This window comes from Leptonychotes weddellii, chromosome 5, assembly GCF_054177405.1.
Source record: "Leptonychotes weddellii isolate Sample4059 chromosome 5, ASM5417740v2, whole genome shotgun sequence".
Taxonomy (NCBI): domain Eukaryota; kingdom Metazoa; phylum Chordata; class Mammalia; order Carnivora; family Phocidae; genus Leptonychotes; species Leptonychotes weddellii.
The window spans coordinates 101,238,934-101,264,046 of record NC_138373.1 but is presented as its reverse complement, the minus strand read 5'-3'; the positions used below and the strand labels follow the sequence as shown (position 1 = coordinate 101,264,046).

General features: G+C 51.4%; 2 protein-coding genes across 2 annotated transcripts; both read left to right on the top strand.

The window, feature by feature from the left end:
- Positions 1–799: 799 nt before the first annotated feature.
- On the top strand, positions 800–7,737 carry RND1 (Rho family GTPase 1). The gene is made up of 5 exons (XM_006729259.3): positions 800–1,278; positions 2,070–2,157; positions 4,808–4,917; positions 5,788–5,922; positions 6,624–7,737. Exons 1-5 carry the CDS (start codon positions 1,159–1,161, stop codon positions 6,867–6,869), a joined length of 699 nt encoding a protein of 232 aa, XP_006729322.1. The 5' UTR covers positions 800–1,158; the 3' UTR covers positions 6,870–7,737.
- A 3,166-nt stretch (positions 7,738–10,903) lies between these two features.
- On the top strand, positions 10,904–24,406 carry DDX23 (DEAD-box helicase 23). Its single transcript, XM_006729260.3, has 17 exons — positions 10,904–11,010; positions 14,388–14,596; positions 15,234–15,344; positions 16,248–16,341; positions 16,453–16,518; positions 17,074–17,212; positions 17,490–17,623; positions 17,754–17,866; positions 18,118–18,261; positions 18,358–18,583; positions 18,856–19,001; positions 19,996–20,173; positions 21,107–21,349; positions 21,772–21,923; positions 22,140–22,248; positions 22,988–23,162; positions 23,514–24,406. Exons 2-17 carry the CDS (start codon positions 14,388–14,390, stop codon positions 23,735–23,737), a joined length of 2,463 nt encoding a protein of 820 aa, XP_006729323.1. The 5' UTR covers positions 10,904–11,010; the 3' UTR covers positions 23,738–24,406.
- The last annotated feature ends 707 nt before the right edge of the window (positions 24,407–25,113 follow it).

Genomic DNA, 25,113 nt, shown 5'->3' with positions numbered 1-25,113 from the left:
TTCAAGCTGCGTATATCCCACGGTTCTGCCTAGTGGAGAGGCTCCTTAACATGCTCTGAGGGGCAGGGCTGGTAGGCAGTTACGTAGCTCCTCTCAACCTTGGGTTGCCCTCCAGCCTGCTAATCCCAGAGTCCTAGGCCCAGTCTTCCAGTCTGGACTTTAACCAGATGACACACAGAGTGTGTCGGCATTAGTAGGTATCAACCTGGAACTGGACCTGTGCCCGATTCATCCAGGAAGCTGACCCCGGGCGGCAGAACAAACACGCTTACGCAGCTCCTGCCAGGCATGGGGTGAGAAGTGATCTGGCCCAACAGGGACTTTGTTTGCTTTGTTCTCCTCTTTTCTCTCATCCCCAGTTGCCAGACACCCTCATTCTTTTCTCTCTGCCCATCTCTGGGTCAGGAATTATGTGGGTTTTTTCCAGATGATGCAAAAAGACTTTATCTATCATCTACCTATCTTTCTTTCTATCTATCTATCTATCTATCTATCTATCTATCATCTGTCTGTTTAGGTGAAGGCGATTCCAGACGTGGACGTTGAAAGGGGTACAGGAGGAGCTGATAAAGGGGTACAGCAGGAGTCTCTGGGAGAGGAAGCCAGAAGTGGTTTGGATGGGGATTAGATGGAACAAAGAGGTCAGAGATCTGTGGGGCCACCCTCCCACCCCCCAGCCCGGCTGCCACCTGTCTATAGTTGAGGCAGATCCTGCTTTTCTCTTGGGACAATGCCAGCTTGACCTCATTTTCTGCCTTCATGGCCAGTTTGCTTTTGACACTAATTGATGGACACTCAAGACCATTAATTTTGCTTCACGTCCCCTCCCCCCTTCCTAATACAAATGCAAACAGCGTGGGAATCCCCTTGCAGAGGAAGCAAAGATGCAGCTTTAAGAGAAAGGGAAGGGAGGAAGAGGGCACTGACTCAGATTCTCCTACCACTGGCTGCCGGAGGGGATCCCACCTCAGGGATTGGCCTCGACAGAGTCCGCCTCCTCTTGTGATTGGCTTGGCCGGGGAGATATAAGGTGGCCGTTCCGGCCTCCTTCTCATTTGGAGGGAGGCGAGGATTCCGACCGGGTTTTTGTGCTGAGACGCACCTGGCGCAACCCTCTCCTCTCTGCATCTGAGTCCAAGTCCCAAGGAGGCTACAGCCATGAAGGAGAGACGCGCCCCCCAGCCAGTCGTGGCCAGATGTAAGCTCGTTCTGGTGGGGGATGTGCAGTGCGGGAAGACGGCGATGTTACAGGTGTTAGCGAAGGACTGCTATCCCGAGGTGAGCGGCCCGCCCGCTGGCCAGCTTTTCTCCTTGCCTGCCCGCCTTCCCCGGGGCTAGATTCCCACCTGCCCGGGGGAGCCATCTCCCCCCAGCTCACCGCACGCCACCCTGCCCGATCTCAGGCGCCCGGCTGGAGGACCGCCCTGCCTTAGCTTCCCCAGAGACCTGTTCCACTTCTGCCGCCCCGCCGGCTCCTCCTCACCTCTTCACCCATAGGCCCCGATCCAGTGCCCTCCTACCTCCCTTTATCCCGGGGTCTGCTCTCGGGAGAGGGAACTGGAGGCATTTGAGAGTCTGAGGTTTCTTCTTGACGTAATACCTGCCCGTCTCCTCATCCCTCCTCAGAGGTTCCGCGAGCATGTCTCCAGGCGGGCTTCTGCTACCCTGCTGGTCCCAGGGGCTTGTGGGGGAAGATAAAGAGCTAAGCATTTGCTTGTGGCTCTAAAACTGGGAGACATACGAGTCTGGAGATGAAAGGAATCTGTATGTTTGCCTCCCTGGCCATCTAGGATGGGGGTGGGGGGTGGGCAGGAGGGGAGGGGGCTTGTCCCCGGCTGGAAGTCATTCAGATTTCGTTTTTTCCTGGAGCAAAGTGCCTGTGCCTCTACACTCCCCTCCTTCCTGTCCCATGTGGTTCCCCCCTGCGCCAAGTATCCCCCTCCCCTCCCCTGCCCCTGATCCCCTGCCACTTTAGTGTCTCACTACGGTAAGTGGCTTCTTATGTAGCCAGAGGGTTATGAGAGTAGGGGCGCCCAGGGTGTGACGAGCTCCTTCCTCTCTTTCCACAGACGTATGTGCCCACCGTGTTTGAGAATTACACGGCCTGCTTGGAGACCGAGGAACAAAGGGTGGAGCTCAGTCTCTGGGACACCTCAGGTAAGACTGCTGGCCCCAGATGCCCCCTTCGCACCCCCACTGGTCTGCTACAGCTGCTGTGTTTAAGAAATTGTTTCCCTCTTTGATGGGGAGGAGTGTGTATGATGCTGGCCAGGAAACGGACAGAAGGGGACCCGAAGACTCCCTTGGTTGGCAGGTCCAGGGGTGCAGAGTGGATGAGCCCCAGAAGCCACTTCTCTGGGTCTAGCCCCTTCTCTCAGAGAGCTGGGATGGTGAGGTGAATGGACCCATGAATACACCTGGGAGGGGGTAGTCAGGCAGGGCTTCTCCATTAACACTCCCTGCCCTCCCTATGCCCCCACCCCCACCTTTACTGCCCCAGAGCCAAGCCAAATAAGAGGCAGGAGTCCGTGCTGCTGGAGGCAGTGGTGGTTGAGGCCGGAGACAAGCCTGCTTTGGGGAAGTACTGCTCCGGACTCAGTTTTGTCTCCTGCATTCCATCCTGGGCCACTGCTGCCCGCCTGCCGCAGCTCGGTTCCACTTGTCATACCGCTGCGGCTCAGGGATGAAGCGACGCATCATCGATGTTTTGGAGGGTGGGGGAGATGGCTTTAGTGTGGGGCACTCTCTCGTTGTAGATAGTGGCAGGGAGGGGGGCGGCTGGGACAGTCACCCCACCCCCACCGTACTGGGCTGAGGTAGAAGATGCCCGGTCTTTCTGGAATGTAGAAAGCAGTATTTTTCCTCTCAACCCTAAACCCTCAGTGCTAGGCTGTCCTTTGCTTTGATTCTCATCCCTTACCATTATCTCTTGCCCCAGTTCTTTTTTAATAGACTGGGCTCAGAGTCATAATTAAGGACTAAAAGCCAGGAATAACAGAAAGAAAATAAAATCCTCCCTCCAAAAATGCACATTCAGGCTGAGTTTAAAGAGGAGCTGTGTAAATCACTAGGGGGTTTCCTGTTACCTATAATAAATATGCCATCCTACTCCTCAAAGAGCTGTTGTTCCCATGATCTAATTTTTAAGGTCTGAAAAGATTGGGGGTAGGGGATGGATAAACAGAAAATGAAATTCCCCCCTTGCATCCCCCCTCCCCCAAACAAAGCAAAACAAAAATTCTTCCACCTGGTATGCCTTCCTCCGTTGCAGTTCCAGGGGTTGGGAGGCAGGGTTCTGGTTATCCTGGACTGTGCTATGCTGGCTGGATCCGACTGGAATGCAGCTTGGCTGCATGATGTATGGGATTTGGGCCGCCCTACCCTGCCCACCTCTGTCTTCCCAGAATCTTACTGCAGCTCATCTCTTTTTACTACCACTGCCCCAAAGTGCCCCCGCCCCGCCCCCATGTCAGGTTGCAGCCCTTGAATCCCAGTCTGGATAATGGAAAGTCAGCAAAGTGGTGTCTCTTCCCTGTGTCGCATCCCCACACCCCAATTTTGGAAAGGATGCAGGCTATCAGTCCTCCTCCAACTCCTTCTTGCAAATGAGGTGCCCACAAGGAAGGAAGAAGTGGGAGCGGTGTGCGGGATGGGGTTTCCCAACATCGGGGGCCAGGGCCGGGCCAGGGCCGGGCCAGGGCCGGGCCAGGGTCGAACCTGATCCCATTATTCACTTGCTGGTCTGAGGGGAGGGGGATTGCCTGGAGCCAGAATGGAGGCCTCCTCCCCTCCCCTCCCCCTTCCCCAGTGCGGCAGCGCTCTGCCCTCTGCTCAGTGCTGCGGAGCTAAGACCCCACCTCAGACAGGGGGTGGGGGCAGGTTGCTGAAGGGGCAGACAGTTATTGCAACAACTCTATACTCTCTCTCTTTCTTTTTTTACAACCAACCCCCCACCCCAGCTTGGATTCCCCCAGTTTCCATGGCGATTGCGGTGTAGGGAGAGGGGCTGCTTGCTATTCTGAGCACGGATTGTCTGGGTTCCAAATCTGCTACTGTTCCTTCCCCAGGGTGGAGGGGGGGCAGGCTGAGCCCCTAGCATTCTCCCATACTGTGTATGACCACCTGGGTCTGCATCGCCTGCTGCTCTCCCTGTGAAGGACCCTTACTCGAGCCTCCAAATCCCTAGCTATGGGTGCTGCTCTCTCTGAAACTGCCTCCTTGAGATCTTGGGGGACAGGGGCTGCAGCTTTTTGCAGGCAGAAGGAGTAAGGCACTGAATCCATGAGGTTCCTCCTCCCCTGCCAGCCTTCTAGAGTTCTGACCCCATGGCAAAGAAGCAGGGCGGCTAGTTATGTAACAGGCAGGTTTGTTTCTTCGTTGGAGAGACCCTGGAGCAGCAGCATGGAGCAGAGGTTGGGCAGCAGGCCGACTCTGGGAAAGACACCTGACGCAAGCCCTGGTCTCTCTGCAGGGCTGGGGGCGTCCTCCTCTGGGACTCAGAAAACTGGCAGACCTGAAATTAAGGGCACTGTAGGAGCCCTAGACAGGGCCAAATTATAGTCTACCCCCCTTCTATTTTCCCTTTCCCCTTTTTCAGGACTAAGGAAGATGATATTTTTGTACTGCTTTCTGGCAGGTGGTCAGGTCCCAAGCTTCTAGGCTGCAGCATGTTCCCCTGGGAGGTGGGTGGGGCCAATAACCTAAGGGCCAAGAATGGTATTCCCAGGGCCCCGGGCCCGTTGGGCTTAGGCCCGTTGGGAAGGGCAAATGCCACAGTTCACCATCAGCTCTTTCTCCCGCATACCAGGATCTCCCTACTACGACAATGTCCGTCCACTCTGCTACAGCGACTCAGATGCAGTATTACTATGCTTTGATATCAGCCGACCCGAGACAGTGGATAGTGCACTCAAGAAGGTGAGTCGGGATAACTGTGCAATCCCTAGCTCCGCTGGAGAACAAAAAGGAATCTTGGGGACCTTGTTGTCCAATCCCCTCTTCTGTAGCAGGAAGAAACTGAGGCCAGGGAAGAAAGAGATTTGCCTGAGACCGTACCATTAGCTACAGCTCTGGGACTAGAACCCAGATTCCCTCCCCCTTTGCCTCCTGCCCTTGCCGTATCCTGTACTCCTCTGCCAGAGGCCCAGCAAGGGAGGGTGGTGGTGAAGACGCAGGACATGAAGGATCGAGAGTCAGAACCTTTCAGTGATGGAGTTTGAGGGTTGGAGATGGGGTCTTTTGGAGACAGCTCCTGTAGCCCTTGATCCCAGGCCCACCAGGACTGGGCAAGCCAGGCAGGCCAGCGTGGAACACTGGCAGGAAACGCCTGGTCTGGGGGGCAAAGTCTGCCTATCCTGAAGAGTCTCAGGATACCTTGTGGAAGTAGTTTCCCAGAAGACTTTGGGATTATCTCCTTTCCTTGGGAAGAGACTGGTTGGCTTCCTCCCTATTCCTCATGGCTTTCTGGATCCGTGAAGCCCTTCCACTGAGTTGAGGGGGCAGATCCACGCCCCACATGCTTGGCAGAGAGTGGGGGGAGATTTTGCCCCTGTGCTTCCTTTGGTGAACTGGGCCGAAGAGTGAGGGGACAGGCTCTCTGGTCAGCGCTCCTGTGGCCCCAAAGTCCTCCCCAGGAGGAAGATGATGTAATTAGGGCATTGGTGACTCAGGGAGGGCTGGGCTGGTGAGAAGCTGGATGGCGTGTGTGATGTTGCCGGCTGGGCTTCTCCAGGTATCGTCAGCCACTGACTCTTCTTCCTCCCCCTCCCCTTTTACATGGCTCTTCAGTGGAGGACGGAAATCCTAGATTATTGTCCTAGCACCCGTGTTTTGCTTATTGGCTGTAAGACAGACCTGCGAACAGACCTGAGCACGCTGATGGAGCTGTCCCACCAGAAACAGGCACCTATCTCCTATGAGCAGGTGTGTGTGTGTGTGTGTGTGTGTACACACACGCATGTGTTGAGGGTGGGGTGGGGAAGGCTACAGGCAAAGGACTTGAAATGTGGCCCTTGCTCAAACTCTCACTTTGGCAAGGGAGAATTGGTGTTCTGGGGGGGCCCCCTTTAATCAGCAAACCAGTCATCTTGCTAGAGGCAGGAGGCAACCGTTTACCCCGATTTATGCCGTAGGCTGGCAGGCACGCGCCAGTGTTTCTCAGATTGCTTTTTGTTGCCCACCTGCATTAGAATCACTAGAGGTGCTTGTTAGAATTCCTGACTCCGTACCCATCGAGTCACTCTGGGAGAAAAATACAGAAGTTGCATTTCTCATGAAATTCCTGGGTAATTTCTTTCACACGTGGAGTGTAAGGATCACTTCTTTTAAACCAGTGGTTCACATTAGCATCATCTGGGGAAGCTCTTAAGAATATTAATGCCTAGGCGCTACCCACAGAAATTCTGACTTACTCGGTCTGTCATTAGCGTTGTTTTAGAAGTGTTACAGGTGATCGTAAGGTGCACTTAGGCTTCCCCTTCAGAAAATCGTTAGTGGAGGGTGGTGGTGGGAGACTGGAACTTGGGTCCCATCGGGAGGAGCCCCGGGGAGTACCACTAAGCATAGAAGGCAGGGTCCCAGAGCCACGTGGGACAACTGCCTTGACCACCTCACCCCCTCCACAGGGCTGTGCGATAGCCAAGCAGCTGGGTGCGGAAATCTACCTGGAAGGCTCGGCTTTCACCTCAGAAAAGAGTATCCACAGCATCTTCCGGACGGCGTCCATGGTGTGTCTGAACAAGCCCAGCCCGGTGCCCCCAAAGAGCCCTGTCCGCAGCCTCTCCAAGCGACTGCTTCACCTCCCCAGTCGTTCCGAACTCATCTCTTCTACCTTCAAGAAGGAAAAGGCCAAAAGCTGTTCCATTATGTGAAGTGGGGGTTGGAGAAGGGAGGCAACCTCCCACTTCCTCCCTTGGGTTGCAGAGGCACGGGGAGAGGGAGGATGGGACAATTTAGGACACTGGACGTGCGTTTTGAAGACGGCCACGGTGAGGGCTTGAAAGGAGACAGGAATGGGACGAGGAAAGAGCCAGGCCCGGCTTGAGGACCTGACACTGAGAAAGAACCATCACACCCCAAGCCAGGCACTCGGTTGTGGTGGGGGCGGCTGCCCCAGTTTCACCCCCACGCCCCCGCCCCCACTCCAGAGGAAGGAAAGGTGTGGGGGTGCGGGGGGCATGCTGGCCTCATGGGCTTGGGGGCCTCCAGGAGCCTCACCTTCAGCATCATGCCTCTTCCACACAGCGCTTCCATGTGGGCCAGGGGACGGGCGGGGTCCCCGAGCCCTTCCCTTCCCCTCTGAGGAAGCCGCACAGGAGTGGAGTGGGGAAGCCAAGAGGCGGCTCCCTTGGGAGCCGAGCCCAGGTGCTTCATGACGGGAATCAGAAGGCCAGGAGCTGGTCAGAGCCAATGAAAAGGAAACCTCATCTTTGCATAGCCCATGCCTCATGGAGAGCTGACATCATACATTCATATGCTTCTCACCTAAGTCCCCAGGGTCCAAGGGAGAAGCCCCAGACCCCCTTCTCTCGCAGTGTGGGGGTGGTGGTGCTGCCGGGGGCAGGGCTGGGTGGGGGTCACCAGACTTTTTCTGCCCTCAGGGCACGACAGCTGGCATTTGTTTTATAGACTCTTGTCTTTGGAACCGGGGGGAGGGGGGAGTGTTTCAATCTGTTCCATGTTCTGTGTTTAAAGAAGAAAAACCTATTTATTAATGAAAAATATAACACATATAAAGAAGTTGGCTCCGCTTTCTTCGTTTCTTTCTCCATTGTCCCGGTTTGGTCTTTGCTAATGAGGAAGAAGCTACCCTGGGGCCCTTACTGTGGGGTGCGGAGTGGCTGCCTCCACTGGTCCCTGGCATCTCCAACAAGGGTCTCCCTTTCCCCCTCCCTGCTACCTCACCCAAACCCTACCCAAGTCCAATAAGCCAATGAAGAGCTCCTTAGCCCCAGGCCAGGGTTTCTCAACCTTGGAACTAATGACATTTTAGACTAGGTAATGCTTAGATGCTCGGGCCTGTCTTGTGCATCGGAGGATGTTTAGCAACATCCCTGGCCTCCACCTGCTAGATGTCAGCACCCCCCTTCCCCCCATACCCTCCCCCGCCAAGTTCTCACAATCAAAATGTCTCCAGATATTGCTAAATGTCCTCTGGGGCAAAATCACTCCTGGTTGAGAACCACTGCCCTAGAGAGTCTAGAGGAGAGAGACAAGGTTTGGTGAAATTATTGGTAGAGGACCCAAACCACTGAGATTCCAACCCCTGCAGAACGTGGGACAGACTGAAGCCACGGTTGTGGGGAGGTTCCTGGGGTTCTGGTTTCCTCCGAGTTCAAGGAGAGGTGATGTCTTCCGCTTTCTTAACCTCCCAGTTCCATTGCCTGTTGATGGCAGCTCAGGGGCCTTAACATCCCTTCCTTTTAGTCACTTACTTGTCTTTTTTTTAAGTTTCATAGTGTGCTGGAAATAGAAAGTTACTGTGTATTGAGCACTTACTATGTGCTCAGCACTGTGCTGAGAGCTTTACCCACATTATCACATTTAACCTTATAAATGACAATAGCTAACATTTGTTAAATGTTTACTATGGGTCAGAGGCACTTATGAGTTCTTTCTATGTTACTTATTCCTGTGATAATCCTATGGGGTACTATCTACCTCCTTTTACAGACAAGGAAACTGAGGTTCAGAGAAGTTAGTTAATGTGCCCAAGGTCACATAGTTAGAAAGTGATAGAACCTGAATACAAATTTGGCAGCTGGACTCCAGAATATGCATTTTCCCTATTTTTTTTTTTTTTACTGCTATCCTATTCTGTGAGGCAAGAAATATTCCTATTTTATAAATGAGGAAATAGAAAAGTGAGAGATGCTATGTAACTTGCACAAGATCATACTGCTAGTAAGTAATGGAGTCAGGATTCCAGCTGGTCTCCATGTTAACTACACTCCCATGGGCTCCTTATTGTTAGCCATGTTGTACCTAAATAGGAAACTCTACCTATGGGCCTAACTCGAACGTAGTTCCTCTGTCGCCATCTCCAAAGGCGCGTCTTTGTGAGAAAACCAGCAGGGTAGGACAAAGCACATGAGTATCCTTTAAGCACAATGTCTTACATGTGTCATGAGAAAGCTGTGCACGAACACTAGGGGAACTCTGCCGCTATAAACTTGAACAAACTTCATCACCTTTCTGGTTTCTCAGTTTACTTATCTGTAAAGAAGAGTAGTAGCCGTGTGGCACCTGGGTGGCTCAGATGGTTGGGTGTCCATCTTCGGCTCAGGTCATGATCCCAGGGTCCCGGGATCGAGCCCAGTATCGGGCTCCCTGCTCAGTGGGGAGTCTGTTTCTCCCTCTGCCGCTCTCCCTGCTCATTCTCTCTTTCACTCTGTCTCTCTCAAATAAATAAAATCTTAAAAAAAAAAAAAAAGTGTAGTAGCCTGGAAAGAGGGGAAGAGCATGGAATCCGAAGTTAAATGAACCTGGAGTTGAATTCTGGCTTCATTCTTTTAACTATGTTGCCGTTGAAGGCATAATTAAACAGTAAAATGATGATAATACCCGCATCATACTGTTATCAGAAATAAGTAAAATAAGTAATTTAAGTGTCCAGCACAGAGTTGGCACTTTGAAGATTCTCAGTAAATACTATAGCTGCTGCTTAAGGTCTACACCTTTGGTCTGATTGTTAAAGTTCCATTCTGTGAGTGAAGAGCCCTCCAGTGTTCACTGCATGAGTTACATCTAGTAGATCTCAGACATCCTTTCCCTTCTGATCTTTCTCTAGGGTAAAAGTGGGCAAGTCGAAGGCTTCTATTCTAAGAGCAGAAGCCTATCTCTCCCAGGGTTACTTTGGGCCATTGTGTGTGGTGTTCAGGGTTTTAGGATTATTTGGGTCTATCCTGAGGCTCTGTTTGAAGAGAACTGAACATACATTCAGCCCTACAGCCCCATGGTATTGAAACCAAAAGCTGCTGATGGGAAAATGGGAAGGGAGAGGGCATTAGACACCTCCTGGTATCTATCTAAACTATCCTAGAAGTTTCAAGGTTTGGTCTTTTTGGGTGGGTGGAGTGGGGTGGGGGTGGGGCGGTGAATTATGAGCCATAAGACCAAAGAGAACCGAAGTAAACATACAATTTGGGGTAAAGAAAGCTCAGTGGATGACTGAAGAGGGGGAACTAGGGGGAAGAAAGAAGCAAAACTAGGAAGGTCACCCAACAACTGGCCAGCTTCCAAAGGGCAAGAAAATGAGGAAGCCAGGATCCTATTTGGAATGTCGAGAAAACAGGTGTCACAGCCCAGGTGATACCATCCTTCCAGGACTCTATAATCCACTTATGGGTTCATCTGGAGTTGACACAATAACTGGGGTTGTTCCTGCCTCCCCAACGTTGCTAAAACGTCCTCCTAAATCTGGGACAGTCCCACACAATGAATTGTCCCACCCTCATTGTGAAACAGTAGGCTACTCCTGTAAACTAACCTTTAGTTTGTCTACCTGTAAAATGGGGCCAATCTACCTCACAGATATATATATTTTTTTTTTTGTAAAAACGCTTTTCCAACAAACGGTACAGTATTTGTTGTTACTGTAGTTGTTAGTGACGATTAAGCGCTGTTGATAGCTAAGGAAGCCCTTAAATTCCTTCGTAGTAAGCCACATGCCACGATAGTCCGGGAAGACCAGCATATTCCAAGGAAGACCGCACTGGGAGAGAACCTTAGGCTGGATGCAAACCCATGGGTAACTCGTAACTCCCGCAGCCTCAGATGTTTGGAGAACCACATTGCCCAGCAGACCCCTCGGCCCGGGGCCGGCGCTGGCGCGGTGCATTATGGTATTAGTAGTTCTCAGGTCCTCTATGTCAGCCCGCGCCGCCCTGCACCAGGAACTCGACTTCCCAGCTTGCAGCGCGGCTGGGGATGCATTTCGGCGACCAGGAAACGGGAAAGATGGCGGCTGCTCGGCGACGTTGAGGCCGCGTTGGGCGGTTCAGACTCAGAGTGGTGAGTCCCGAGCGATGGAGGCTGTACCCACGAGCTTGCAGAGAGGGCGAGAGTTGGGGCACGGCGGTGGCCCCTGCCTCCGGGACGAGGCGGGGAAGAACGCTTCAGGGTAGAGGCACGAACCCGGAGAGCCCTGGCGGGCTGGAGCGAAGGGGCGCGGGCCCCAGCGCGGAGTGTTGGCTCCTGGGGACACAGGCCAGGTCCCTGGACGATGTTACGGGCCAGACCTTTGTCCATGAGCACACAGCACCTGTGATACCCTCCATCCGAGCTTATTCCTTCATGTTCGAGTAGCCCTTGCTCCAGCCAATCTGGAACTTGGGCTTTTCTCCCAGAATCAGTAGTGCTTTCCCGCCTCTGTGCTTCCTGTATTATTTCTTTTGCTGGGAATGACTTTTCCGCACCCTCAATTACACATCTTCAAATTCTACTTATACTTAAATGCTCAAGAGCCACTTCCTCCACAGAGCTTTCCAAATCCCCTTTTGCAAATGAAAGGAAACTTCTTTGAATTCCTATAGTACTTCATCTGAGTCTTCATCTTGGTAAGTGCTTCATACCCTCTATTGCTCTGTAACCTTACTTTGGACAGGATCTTCCTGATTTCCTTTTGTAACCCAACACAACATCTAGCACGCTGCCTTGCATATAATAGATGCTTGATAAATACTTAATTGGATGAGAAAAAGAATCTGCCACTACCCTACAAGAACTGAGGAACTCAAAGACCTGGAGGTTTGCAAGGAAAACTGCTGGGAAGCAATGACCAGGGTAGGCCTGGTTATCAGGCCCATGTGATAAGTATAACCGATAATAAAAGTTGCCCATATTTACTGTTTCCTTATTCTGACTTCTCATTCTCTTCTAAACCCACTCCACTCAGTTTTCTGCTTTCTCCAGGCCATCAAAACGGCTCTTGTCAAGGTCACCAACCATCTCCATTTTTCCAAATGCAGGGGTCGCTCCTCTATCTCCTAGTCTTTATCCACTTGACCACTCCCTCCTTGAAACACTCTTTTGGCTTCTGTGAGGTCATACTTACTTTTTTCCCCCCTTTCTTAATGGCTGTTGCTTCTTTCCAGTCTTTTTCTCTTGCTCCTCCTTTGCCTGACCTCTAAATGTTATAGTGTTCCAGAGCTTAATCCTGGTTCTCTTCTGTTTCCTTCTTTAACTATACTGCCTACTTAGGTAAAATTATTTAGTGTCCCATGGCTTTAAAAGCATCCCTATGTTGATGACTCAAATTTTTGTCTCCAGGTTCTCCTGAGTTCTAGAATTGCATTTTCTAAATGCAACTTGTGATTTCCTCCTAAATCTGTTCCTTCCCCAGTCATTTCTGGTCACTAACGGCACCATGAACCATTAGTTTGGTCAAACCCTATATTTGGAGCTGTCATTGTGTCTCTTCTTTCCCTTTCTCCCTTCATCCGTTAAGTCCAGTCAGCTCTGCCTCCAAGTATGTTCTGAAGCTCTCTACTTCTTTCCATCTCCATTTCCACTTTCCCAGAACAAGCTGCTGTCATCTCTTGCCTAGACTACTAAATGGCATTCTCAGTGGTTCTGTTTCTACTCTTGCCTCCCTATTCTGTATTTTCTTGCAAGTCACCAAATTCTTTAAAAGTATAAAATTAGATCACATCACTTCCTGTTTAACACTCTTTAAGGTTTCTGTTGCTGTTAGGTTGAAATCCACGTTCTTTTCCCCTGGCCTAAAACACATTGACTGTCTCCCTGAACTCATTTTGAATTGGTCTTTGCCCTGGGTCACTGTCACTCAGCCACACAAGTCTGTTTTTGATTGGCAAGCATGCTGAGCTAGCTTTTGTCCTAGTGCCTTAGTACTTGCTGTCCCTTCTACCCAACAAGATCTTTCCCCTGATCTTTGCAGTCTCTCTTTCCCATCGTTCAAGTCTCAGCTTACATGTCATCTAAAAAATTATTTCCTGAGCCATCTCTCATTCCTACCCCTCCCCGTGATATCCACCCTGTTTTATTTTGTTAATTAGTTCTCATTACTATTTGAAATTCTCTTATTCTCCTTGTTATCTGCTTCATTGGAATTTAAGCATTATGAGATCAGAGACTTTGTTTACTGCCATTATCTCCAATAGGTACAACAGTTTCTGGGACCTACCAGGTGCTCAGTGAATATTTGTTGAAAGACTGAGTGATGTTGAGGATGTTTTATAGAGAAGATACCTTTCTTCTGGATTGTTTTCTTAGGATTCTAAGTAGAAGAAATATAAGTATACTTGCGTGATGTACTAATATAGAACATTCAGTCATTTCTCAGACAGTTGTGAGACAAGACGGGTTGTCTTCACCTTTTGAAAGTGCTACATGTTCATTTTTCTTTTCTTTACACATTACCCTTTCTTAAAGATATATGGCAGGAAATTACACGAGGAAAGGAGATTGTAAGCAAAAGCTTAAGGGAGCTGATATTCCAACCGAACCATTTGGGGATAAAATAAGTTCTGAGAAATGTATTCTGAGTCTTAGGGGTGATGGTGATGGGGTAGAGGTAGATTCAGACTTAGTGTCATTTTAGCTCCTGGCTGAAACAGATTTTGTACTCTGAAGGACAGTTGACAGTGCAACATGGTGTTCAGTGTCCCCCAGGCAGGAGGGGCACAGAACAAATTCCTGCTCAAACCTTTCATGGGATGGGGTAGTGGTCAAGGCTGTGAGAATCTGAATCTGAGTAAGGAGTGTAGGTCAGAATGCCTGTGACCTTTAGTTTTTGGTACCTTTCTTTTTTTCTTTCTATTCTGAAATAATTATAGATTCACAGTAAGTTGCAAAAAAAAAAAAAATGCATAGAGATTCTGTGTACCCTCCATGAAGTTTTTCCCATTATGTAATGAAAAGTACATTTCTTTTGATCTGGGTGAAAGTGAGTTTGTTTCTCCATTTAAGTTTAGGTTTTCTGGGACCTGGGTGGCTCAGTCAGTTAGGCGTCTGCCTTCAGCTCAGGTCATGATCCCAGGGTCCTGGGATTGAACCCCACGTCGGGCTCCCTGCTCAGTGGGGAGCCTGCTTTTCCCTCTCCCTCAGGCCCTCCTCACCGCTTGTGATTTGTCTCTCTCTCAAATAAAGAAATAAATAAAATCTTTAAAAACAAATTAAATGTAGGTTTTCTTGAGGTGCTGATTATAATCCCAAATCTCGAAGTTAAACTCTTTTTTTTTTCCTCTTTTGAACTTTTCTTTATGAGCTCAAGAGAACTTATCTACCTGAGCTTCCATTTCCTCATCTATAAAGTAGGCATTCCAGTATATCTACCTCATAGGGTTGTTTTGAGATTAAGTAGATTATATATAAACAGTTGAGAGCAGTACCTAGGACATAATAAGTATTCCTCTTATCCATGACAGATGGCAGGAGAGCTAGCTGACAAAAAGGACCGGGATGCATCCCCTTCCAAGGAGGAAAGGAAGAGATCTCGGACTCCCGACAGAGAGCGAGATAGAGACCGGGACCGGAAGTCTTCCCCATCTAAAGACAGGAAACGGCATCGTTCAAGGGATAGGCGTCGGGGAGGCAGCCGTTCTCGCTCTCGTTCCCGTTCCAAGTCTACAGAAAGGTAAAGTAACTTTGTATGTCTTACATGGGAAGGGAGAGTACATTTCAGACTTCTTCATTCTTGGTTCCTCTGATGCCTCCAGTATTGGGACATTAGTCTTTCATATATTTCTCCACACCTAGTAACCCAGTAGCTCTTAAAAGTTAAGAGGGAACTTGTAAGATGAAGGTCCAGCTGATCGAGGAGAATTGTTCCTCTCTTCACATAGGCCATGGCCCGTCGTTGCCATTAACGCTTAGTAGTGCAACTCTGATCTAGAAGACTTTCTTCTTCTTTTTTTTTTTTTTTAAGATTTTATTTATTTATTTGACAGAGAGACACAGCGAGAGAGGGAACACAAGCAGGGGGAGTGGGAGCGGGAGAAACAGGCTTCTTGCTGAGCAGGGAGCCCAATACGGGGCTTGGCCCCAGGACCCTGGGATCATAACCTGAGCCGAAGGCAAGACGCCTAATGACTGAGCCACCCAGGCGCCCCTAGAAGACTTTCTTAGAATTCCCTCATAGCATTCCCTGGACACATATGCCCCGATTTGTAAAATATTACTTTGTGGAGAAAAGAGCATGAGAACCTCTTTAGGGCTGCAGTGAAGCCAGATACTCTGGATACTACATAATTTCTTACATTTGCTGTCTTTAGAGAGCGAAGGCATAAGGAACGAGAACGGGATAAGGAGCGTGACCGGAATAAGAAGGACCGAGACCGGGACAAGGATGGGCACAGACGGGACAAGGACCGTAAGCGATCCAGGTACCTGAGAGAACGGGAGTGGGCTTTAGGAGAATGCTCCCATCTCTTCCTCTCTGCCTCTAAGCTGGCTCAGCGTCATAGGAAAGTAAATTGTTCTTAGTGGCTCCTACTGGTAGTGATTGCAGAGCATGTATCCGGTTACTGAAGTCACAACCATTTAGGGTCAACTTGTTCTTAAAGGTTAGAAATTCGTTTGAGAGGGTTACCAGTCTGTAAAACATTCCCTTAGCTCCATTGGACCATTCAGATTTCTACCCAAGATGGATAACATGCATTTGTTGGCATAGCTTAATGCCCCAGTATCTTGATCTCTTTCACCTGGAAGCTTTGTATGCAAGTTTTTATTAGGCTCTGAGTGTGTAGATTAGAATTCAGGGCAAAGGGCATAATACCATAACAAATACAGGGGTTGTTTAAGATCACTTGTAGATTGGGCTTGTAGCAGTTGTGGGGAAAGGATCACTGGGACTGCTAGGAAGGGAGCATGGGGGTAGAGAGCAGATATAGAACAGTGTCTGGGAAGGGTGGATGGGGAGGGACTCTGTAGACTAAATTCATTGTGTATTATAAAGTTAAGCAGGATTTTTTTCTTTTTCAATGTGCACCTGCTATTTGGAAGAGATATTTTTGCCCTTTGTACTGAGGACCCACTGGTGAGAAGAGATTAATTAGTCTTGGAAAAGGAGATTCAGGTAGAGTGGGGCCAAGACAGGGCCATCATTAGGTTTGAGAGCAGACAGTGACCATGCCTGCAAAGGGAGCTCCAGGGTATGATGGATGGCTATGGGCCAGTCTTGTGGAGTCATGGAAAAACTTCCATCCTCTCCAGGGCTCAGCCTGACCCTCCTCCAGGGGTGGGGGTAAGACAGTGATAAGGACCTTTCTTGTTCCTTTTCCTTAAAGCTTATCTCCTGGCCGAGGAAAAGATTTTAAATCTCGGAAAGACAGAGACTCTAAGAAGGATGAAGAGGATGAACACGGTGATAAGAAGCCTAAGGTAAAGGAGAGGAAAGATTTTTCTCATCTTCCTTTTCAGTTCAAGTTCTCTGTTATTGATCTTCAAAGGGAGAGAGCCTTTATTGACTGAAGTCCTGTGTTTTATCTTCAGGCACAGCCATTATCCCTGGAGGAACTTCTGGCCAAGAAAAAGGCTGAGGAAGAAGCCGAGGCTAAGGTGAGAACGTGGGGATCTCTATTAGTTGGCAGGGCTGCTCTAACAGAACATTGCAGACTGAGGGACAGAAACAACAGAAATTAATTTTCTCACAGTTCTAGAGGCTAGAAGCTGAGATCGAGGTGTCCATAGGGTTGTTTCTTCTGAGGCCTCTCTCCTTGGCTTATAGGTGGATGTCTTCTCTGTTCTCACATGATCTTCCCTCTGTGTGGGCGTGCTCCCAGTGTCTCTGTGTGTCCAGATTTTCTCTTACAAGGACACCCGTCAGATTGGTTTAGGGTCCACCCGAAGAGCCTCATTTTACCTTAAACACGTCTTTAAAGGTTCTGTCTCCAAAGACAGTCATATTCAGAGGTCCTGGGGGTTAGGGCTTTGACATACACATTTTGAGGGGGACATAGTTCAGGCCATTGTGGGGTCCTAGACCTATCGGTCTTTTCCTTAACAGGTGTAATGCCTGGGCAAATACTCATTCAAATACCTGCCATTCTCATCAGTGGTGCGATTATACCCTGCTCCTGTGTCCTTTGTTTACAGTTCCAATCTATTTTGTAGCCCAAGTTCCTCTCCAAAGCAGAACGAGAGGCTGAAGCCCTGAAGCGGCGGCAGCAGGAGGTGGAGGAGCGACAGAGAATGCTCGAAGAGGAGCGGAAGAAGAGGAAACAGTTCCAGGACTTGGGCAGGAAAATGTTGGGTTCGTTTCCCTCCCCGGTGTAGCCCCTAGAATGGGGTAGGAGAGGGTGGGCTGGGATTGTCGTGTCACTCACGAGGGCCAGAAACCCAGTTTGCTCCGGAGTTTGGCAGAGGGAGGGATGGGGGAGTTGATGAGAAAACTCTCTGTGTTAGGTCTCCATTTCCCTTGTGTCGTAGAGCTGCCCCTTCTCATTTGGTGTCCGTTGTCTGGACCCTCTCCACACTCTCTCTTTTCCTGCACTGAGCTCTTCTGCAGCTTTGCTTTCCTTGGTCTGCAGAAGACCCTCAGGAGCGGGAACGTCGGGAACGCAGGGAGAGGATGGAGCGGGAGACCAATGGAAACGAGGATGAGGAAGGGCGGCAGAAGATCCGGGAGGAGAAGGATAAGAGCAAGGAACTGCATGCCATTAAGGTGCCGGCCTTGGTTCTGTGTTCACTTCCCCTGCCACACACACAGCACTGTGGTTTGGCTCTTTGGCCATTCTGATCTCCGCATGTGAGATCTGGCTGGGCCTCGAGCTTTGCGTTCTGTCCCTGGGCAGGAGCGATATCTGGGTGGCATCAAGAAGCGCCGCCGAACGAGGCATCTCAACGACCGCAAGTTTGTCTTTGAGTGGGATGCCTCCGAGGACACATCCATCGACTACAACCCCCTGTGAGTGGCTCTGGGCCTCAGTGCTAAGTCTTTTAAACTAGTCTTTTCAACTGTTCCTGGAGAGAACTGGCGACTACAGAAAGAAAAGTAAGATTCTGGGTCGGGGACATTGGCCGGCGCGTATCAGCCAGCTCTTTGGGTGAGGAAAGACCCTGGCTGGGAAGGTAGACGGATCGGGACATCAGGGTAGCCCGCCCTTCCCTCGTGCTGCTGTCACAGCTTCTGTTTTTCTTCCTCCACCTCCATCTCAGATACAAGGAGCGACACCAGGTGCAGTTGTTGGGGCGGGGCTTCATTGCAGGCATTGACCTGAAGCAGCAGAAGCGGGAGCAGTCGCGTTTCTATGGAGACCTAATGGAGAAGAGGCGGACACTGGAAGAAAAGGAGCAGGAGGAGTGAGTGGCGGGGCTGGGGGTGGTTGGCAGAGCCCAGCGCCTGCAAAAAGGAGCTGCAGGGTGCTGATCGCACTTGCTCCTCCCGTCCTGCTCCAGGGCCAGACTCCGCAAGCTCCGAAAGAAGGAAGCCAAGCAGCGCTGGGACGATCGGCACTGGTCCCAGAAGAAGTTAGATGAGATGACGGACAGGGACTGGCGGATCTTCAGAGAGGACTACAGCATCACCACCAAAGGTGGCAAGATCCCCAATCCCATCCGGTCCTGGAAGGACTCTTCTCTGCCCCCACATATCTTGGAGGTCATCGATAAGTGTGGCTACAAGGTAAGGAGGGCCAGATTGGCCCAGAAGACCTGACATGTTCCTACATTCCAGGGGAAACATGCTTAATTTGGGAACAGAGAGCTTTGTTCCTTTGTTCCTCTGGTGCCTCCTCTCCCAGGGAGCACTCAGGTGACCCTGTCTGTCCCTTTCCAGAGGAAGTATTGGCCTTTGGTGACCATGTTTCCTCACTGTGTACTGGTGTCCCACTCTGTCAGCAGTAGCCCGGGGAGCAGAACTCCCTCTGTACCCATCCTCTCTCTGGGTCCCTACAGGAACCGACACCTATCCAGCGTCAGGCAATCCCCATTGGGCTGCAGAATCGTGACATCATTGGTGTAGCTGAGACTGGCAGCGGCAAGACGGCAGCCTTCCTCATCCCTTTGCTGGTCTGGATCACCACTCTCCCCAAAATTGACAGGTGGGGTCAGCTGGCACCTATTGGGGTGGGTGGGTTTGGCTGAGTGGGAAAGGTCACGGTGGCAAAGGAGCAGTTGGTTTTCTCGCTTTCTTTTTTTTAATAAGTTTTACGTATGTATGTATTTATTTCTTTGAAGATTTTATTTATTTGTGAGAGAGAGCGAGCGCGTGTGTGCACAAGCGGGGAGCAGCAGACAGAGGGAGAAGCAGGCTCCCCGCTAAGAAAGGACCCCGATGTGGGGCTCGATCCCAGGACCCTGGGATCATGACCTGAGCCAAAGGCAGACGCTTAACCAACAGAGCCACCCAGGCATCCCTGTATTTATTTATTTTTTAAACAATGTTTATTTATTTTAAGTAGGCTCCATGCCTGGCATGGAGATCAACATGGGGCTTGAACTCACAACCCTGAGATCAAGCCCTGAGCTGAGATCAAGAATCAGATTCCTAACCAACCGAGCCAACCAGGCACCCCTATTTTTAAGTAATCTCTACACCCAATGTGGGGCTCAAACTCATGACCCCACAGTCAAGAGTTGCATGCTCTTCGAACTGAGCCAGCCTGGTGCCCCTGTTTGGTTTTCTTTTTAAGTCTGTAATCAGAAGCCCCCTTCTTTAGTCTGGGTCAGATATTAGGGAATAATTGGATCACAGTATCAAAGAAGTATATGATTTGGATGGCCAAGACCACTCCCTGAAGAACTTAGCTGTCCAGGATACTCTGATTTTTTTTTTTTTTTTTTTTTTTGGGGGGGTGGGTAGCAAAGCAAAGTTTATTGAGCAATAGTAAAGTGATAGTTCAAAGCTCCCGAAGAGGGAGGGGACCCGAGAGGGTTGCCCTGGAGTCTCTGATTTTTAAGTGAGATCTTTGCATCCTTTTCCCACCACCCTCCCCATCTCCATAGCTACCCTTAAGAGTGACTTTGTCTTGCTCCTGTTTGTGGTTGGCTGAGAACCAAAGCTCATGGAACTGTGGGATGCCCCATTTACCACAGGATCGAAGAGTCAGACCAGGGCCCTTATGCCATCATTCTGGCCCCCACTCGTGAGTTGGCCCAGCAGATTGAGGAAGAGACCATCAAGTTTGGGAAGCCACTGGGCATCCGCACTGTGGCCGTCATTGGCGGCATCTCCAGAGAAGACCAGGGCTTCAGGCTGCGCATGGGCTGTGAGGTTTGTTCACCTAGCCGGCAGCCAGCCCGCTGTGGGAGGGCGCTCCGTTTGGGGGCTGTGTTTCTAGTTTCTGCCATGGATGTACAGTAAGCTGAAGAAAAGTTCTGGCTTGTATGTATGTGCTATGGCTTACTGAGAACTTTTGCACCAGGTATTGTATTGAGCAACTCCTTAATCCTACCAACAACCGTGTGAGAATAGGTAGAGTACCTCCACTGTTCAGGTGAGGCTGGGGCTCAGGTCAGGAACTTGCCCAGAGTCACGGCTGGCGGTGAGCAGAGCTGAGGTTCATGTCCAAAGCCTGTGCTCTTTTTTTTTTTTAAAGATTTTATTTATTTATTTGAGAGAGAGAGAATGAGAGAGAGCATATGAGAGGGGTTAGGGTCAGAGGGAGAAGCAGACTCTCCGCCAAGCAGGGAGCCCGATGCGGGACTCGATCCAGGGACTCCAGGATCATGACCTGAGCCGAAGGCAGTCGCTTAACCAACTGAGCCACCCAGGCGCCCCAAAGCCTGTGCTCTTAATTACTCTGTCATAGACCGTGTCCTCTCAGGGTGGGGGAAGAGAGCTTTTTAGAAGAACTCTGATGCAGGAATTGAGTCTTTTGCAGACTTCTTGCCATAATTCCTTTATGTAACCCTCTCCATAGTTGCCCTTAGTCCCTCTTCCGTCTAAGAAAGTTCCTTCTGATTTTGCCTCTTCTGTGTAACTCTTGGACCTTATTCAGAGACCCTATTCATTCCTAAAAAAAAAAAAATCCAAGGTGGCAACAAGTGATTTTGTGCCAGTTCTTAGGAACCTTTGCTGCCAATCCTAACTGGAGGTTCGGGTCCGAGTTCCTTAGCATTGTTGCCCAAGCGGGTGGATAGTTCACAGGAGGGAGAAGAAAGAGGTACATGCTGGGGCTGTGTATGTTTCCACTGTGCCCTCCAGATTGTGATCGCTACCCCAGGACGTCTGATTGATGTGTTGGAGAACCGTTACCTCGTGCTGAGCCGCTGTACGTATGTGGTTCTGGATGAGGCAGATCGGATGATTGACATGGGCTTTGAGCCCGATGTCCAGAAGATCCTGGAGCACATGCCCGTCAGCAACCAGAAGCCGGACACAGATGAGGCTGAGGACCCTGAGAAGATGCTGGCCAACTTCGAGTCGGGAAAACATAAGTACCGCCAAGTAAGGCTGCTTCCCTGGGCTGGGAAATAAATGGGGGCAAGTTGCCAAACCTGCTCTGAGGCCTTTCCTGCCCTGGGTGGGCCCGGAGTACATTGACCAGCATGTCAGTCCTCTTAAAGTCCTCGCAGTGCCCCCATGGGCTGTGCCCTAGAAAACGATTCCAAGGCCTCATGCTGCTGCCCACCGTGGGTGCCAGCAAATGGTCTCAGCCCTTCCTGTCATCGTAGGATGTGAAGGCTTGGTGAACGGGTACTGAGGAAAGAAGGGGGAAGGCAAAGGACACGATTTCCTACGGTGGTGGTTGTCAGAGCTTACTCCATGGCTCATTGTAGGTTCTTTAGCCCAGGCCCCGCTGCCTGTGGTGATGGGGGATACGTGGTGGTGTCTGCCTGGGCCCAGGGCTGAGCTTCCTGTTTCCGCAGACAGTCATGTTCACGGCCACCATGCCCCCGGCGGTGGAGCGTCTGGCCCGGAGCTATCTCCGGCGACCAGCTGTGGTGTACATCGGCTCTGCGGGCAAGCCCCACGAACGTGTGGAACAGAAGGTCTTCCTCATGTCAGAGTCAGAAAAGAGGTACGGGGGCAGCTGAATCAGGAAGCACATGATGGAGAAGGGGCTTTTTCAGTATGAGGGATGGAGGGTAAATGTTCTGCCGTGTTAAAAGGGCTGCTGTTTTCTTGTTTGGGATGCCATGTGCTTGAAGGTCGTGGAATTGGTGTTGGTAGATCAGGGTGAGCCTCTCACACGGCGGTATGCCTCTCATTTTTCTCCTCTTCCTCCTCTCCCCAGGAAAAAGCTGCTGGCAATCTTGGAACAAGGCTTTGATCCACCCATTATCATTTTTGTCAACCAGAAGAAGGGCTGTGATGTTTTGGCGAAATCCCTGGAGAAGATGGGGGTGTGTCTGGCTGGGGAGAACCAAGTCTGCTCTCTTTGGTGGGGCTTTCTCAAAATAGAGGGCCCCTCTAAGGCTCCTCCTCTCAGTGCTGTCCCATTCTTTAACCTCTTTAATAGTCCAGTCAGGGCCAGAGGGAAGAGGGCGGCTTGATGGGGATAAGGGACGGGTCTGTTGCTGTGATTCCCTGTCCAGACCAGCAGTGTCAGCCAGAGATGCCTTGGGTCTTCCTCCAAGGGGGCTGAGTCAGGGTCAAGTCCTGAGACACACATCCTGGCCAGATCTGAGGCTGTGGAATAGTGGATCAGAGTTCTTTGTGTTAATACGTGTAAGGGGGTGGTGTGGTCGGGAGGGAGATGGGGGTGATCGGCGTCCTTTAGTCCTGCTGCTGGTGTGTCCTCTCCACTCGAACTTCCTTAAGCATCTTGGTCCCTGCTTACCACCCTCATCTCAGCCTCATTCTCTCTTTGATGACTTCGCATCTCTCTGGCTCCATATCCCCTGCCCCCCCAGCTGCTTTACCTTTGACCGGACTCTGTCTGCCCCTGCCACACCACACCCTGTTCTCTCCCTTCCCTTTCTCCAGCTTGCTTGTCCTCTTGCTTTCAGTCGCACCCATCCTCTCCTTCCTTCGCCTTCTACCCTTCTGCTCTGCAGTTCTCCCTTGGTGTCTTCACCCCCTTAATTTCTGGGTCTCTCCAAGACCCCGCTGCTCTTCCTCACCTCACCATTCTTCCAACAGTACAATGCTTGCACGCTGCATGGTGGGAAAGGCCAGGAGCAGCGAGAGTTTGCCCTGTCCAACCTCAAGGCTGGGGCCAAGGACATTTTGGTGGCTACAGATGTGGCGGGTCGTGGTATCGACATCCAAGATGTGTCTATGGTTGTCAACTATGATATGGCCAAAAACATTGAAGGTATGTGCAGGGGAAAGCAGCTTCCATCCAGGTAAAGGGAGGCTACTTGTCGGAGGCTCACTCCTCACAGCTCCGACGCTGGGCTTGCTTGTCCTGCTGAGACGAGCTCTGCTCTTTATCTCCCATGGGTTAGTCGTCCCTGGATGTGCGACAGCTGTGTCTCGGGCTGTGGGGAAGAGTGGCGCTGGGCTGCTCTCAGTCTGGGTGTGGTAGGATGAGCACCGTTAGTGCAGGGGGGAGCACTGTGGGTGCCGCAGGGTCAGGCGGCGCGGGCGGTGCCGGCTGCCCTCGGGAGGTGCGGTGCGGTGGGGGAGGCCCGGGATCCTCAGTGGCGTTCCTCCCCCTCCCCAGATTACATCCACCGCATCGGCCGCACGGGACGAGCTGGCAAGAGTGGTGTGGCCATCACCTTCCTCACCAAAGAGGACTCCGCTGTGTTCTATGAGCTGAAGCAAGCCATCCTGGAGAGCCCGGTGTCCTCCTGCCCCCCGGAGCTAGCCAACCACCCAGATGCCCAGCACAAGCCAGGCACCATCCTCACCAAGAAGCGCCGGGAGGAGACGATATTTGCCTGACACAGCACACGTCCCGTCAGTTCAAGGGCATGTTCTGAAGCCTGTTCTTCAGGACCCTCACATCTCTCCAGGTCCTCACTTTTACGGGGCCTTAGGAAACAGACTCCTCGGCCCCTCCCTCAGGTCTGCGGGCCTGAGCGCGGGGCTGCAAAGGGAGAGGACACTGCTGTAGGCGGCAGGGAGAACAAAGTATCCCGGATTCTGGCTCGGCCTTGCCCCTCCGGAGGGCTCCGGGGCTGCACTGGGCCACCAGCTCTTGCCAGTCGTGGGGGCGGCCGGTTGGCATCGCCTCACGCACTGAGCGAAAACCTGGCCGCCTGGCCTCTTTGGCACGGACTTGACTGCGGAAGCGGCAGCTGGGTCGCCGCCCGAGGTGACCCCGGGGGGCCTGGCACGGTGAGGGTTAGGGACCTGGGACTCTGTCATTTTGACAGCCGTTTGCCCTTTTGGATTATAAAACAAGTCGAGAGCCTGGTTTAGAGCTGTGCGCGGCCCCTTTGCCAAGGGGTGCTGTGCGCTCTAGGCACCCCTCACCCAGGGAATTTTTTTAGTAGATGTGGGGACAGGGTGAGCTGGCTGTGCCCATCTGGAGGTCACTGAGGGAAGTTTCTGTTTTTTATTCTGAGAAGATGAGTTTGTATGTTCTGAGAATAAATACATGAGGATGAAGGCTGTGTCATATTCTCGCTCCCCTCTGTCTCCCGGGTTCTCCCTGCTGCCACAGAAGATAGGAGGACGGCCCTGGGGGGGCTGACTTGGGAGATGAAAGAAAATTACATCCAGAGAAGAGCCGGGGGCCTCAGCTCATAGTCTGAATCGACGGGAGGCCACTCGAGGGGAGAGGGAAAAGCCACGGGCAGCAGGGTCAGAAGGCATCTTCCCGCCGGCTCTGGCCTCACTGACTTGGAGCTTGGCCTGCCTGGGCACCCTCTGGGGAACTTGGCACAAGGGTGGGAACGGGGAGCCGCCGTGAAACCGGCACGGGAGGCACAGTTGTGGCCTGTCGTAGCGCCCCGGACACCCGGTCTTCAGTACCTTTGCTTGTGGTTCCCTAGTGGCCGAGTCCACTGCTCACGGGAGGTGCGGAGATGGGGACCAGGGGCCGGAGCTAGGGCCCACTGAGCTAGGTGGTGGGGAGAGGGCTACAGAGCTGGGCAAGTACACGGAGTTCAAGTTAACGACGACTCTTGGGCCTTTCGGACCTGAGGTAGGGACAGTGTAAGGCTGTGACTAAGCCTCTTCCCCACCTCCCAGAACAGGTCCCTTCTGTGCTGCCGAATGTTTTCCTCCCGGCCCCTGGGTGTGAGCGGGGCCTGGGAGCATCGTGCCTCCTGCAGCTCTGTCCTTGTTCCCTTCCCACTCAGTGGCTCCTTTGT

Bases quoted from the DNA above. Each gene is read 5' to 3' on its own strand.
- DDX23 (XM_006729260.3), top strand. From the start codon at position 14,388: ATGGCAGGAGAGCTAGCTGACAAAAAGGACCGGGATGCATCCCCTTCC. The intron at 18,262-18,357 runs GTGAGTGGCGGG...GTCCTGCTCCAG, and splicing joins GAAGAAAAGGAGCAGGAGGA to GGCCAGACTCCGCAAGCTCC. The intron at 18,584-18,855 runs GTAAGGAGGGCC...GGGTCCCTACAG, and splicing joins TCGATAAGTGTGGCTACAAG to GAACCGACACCTATCCAGCG.
- RND1 (XM_006729259.3), top strand. From the start codon at position 1,159: ATGAAGGAGAGACGCGCCCCCCAGCCAGTCGTGGCCAGATGTAAGCTC. The intron at 1,279-2,069 runs GTGAGCGGCCCG...CTCTTTCCACAG, and splicing joins CGAAGGACTGCTATCCCGAG to ACGTATGTGCCCACCGTGTT. The intron at 5,923-6,623 runs GTGTGTGTGTGT...CCCCCTCCACAG, and splicing joins CACCTATCTCCTATGAGCAG to GGCTGTGCGATAGCCAAGCA.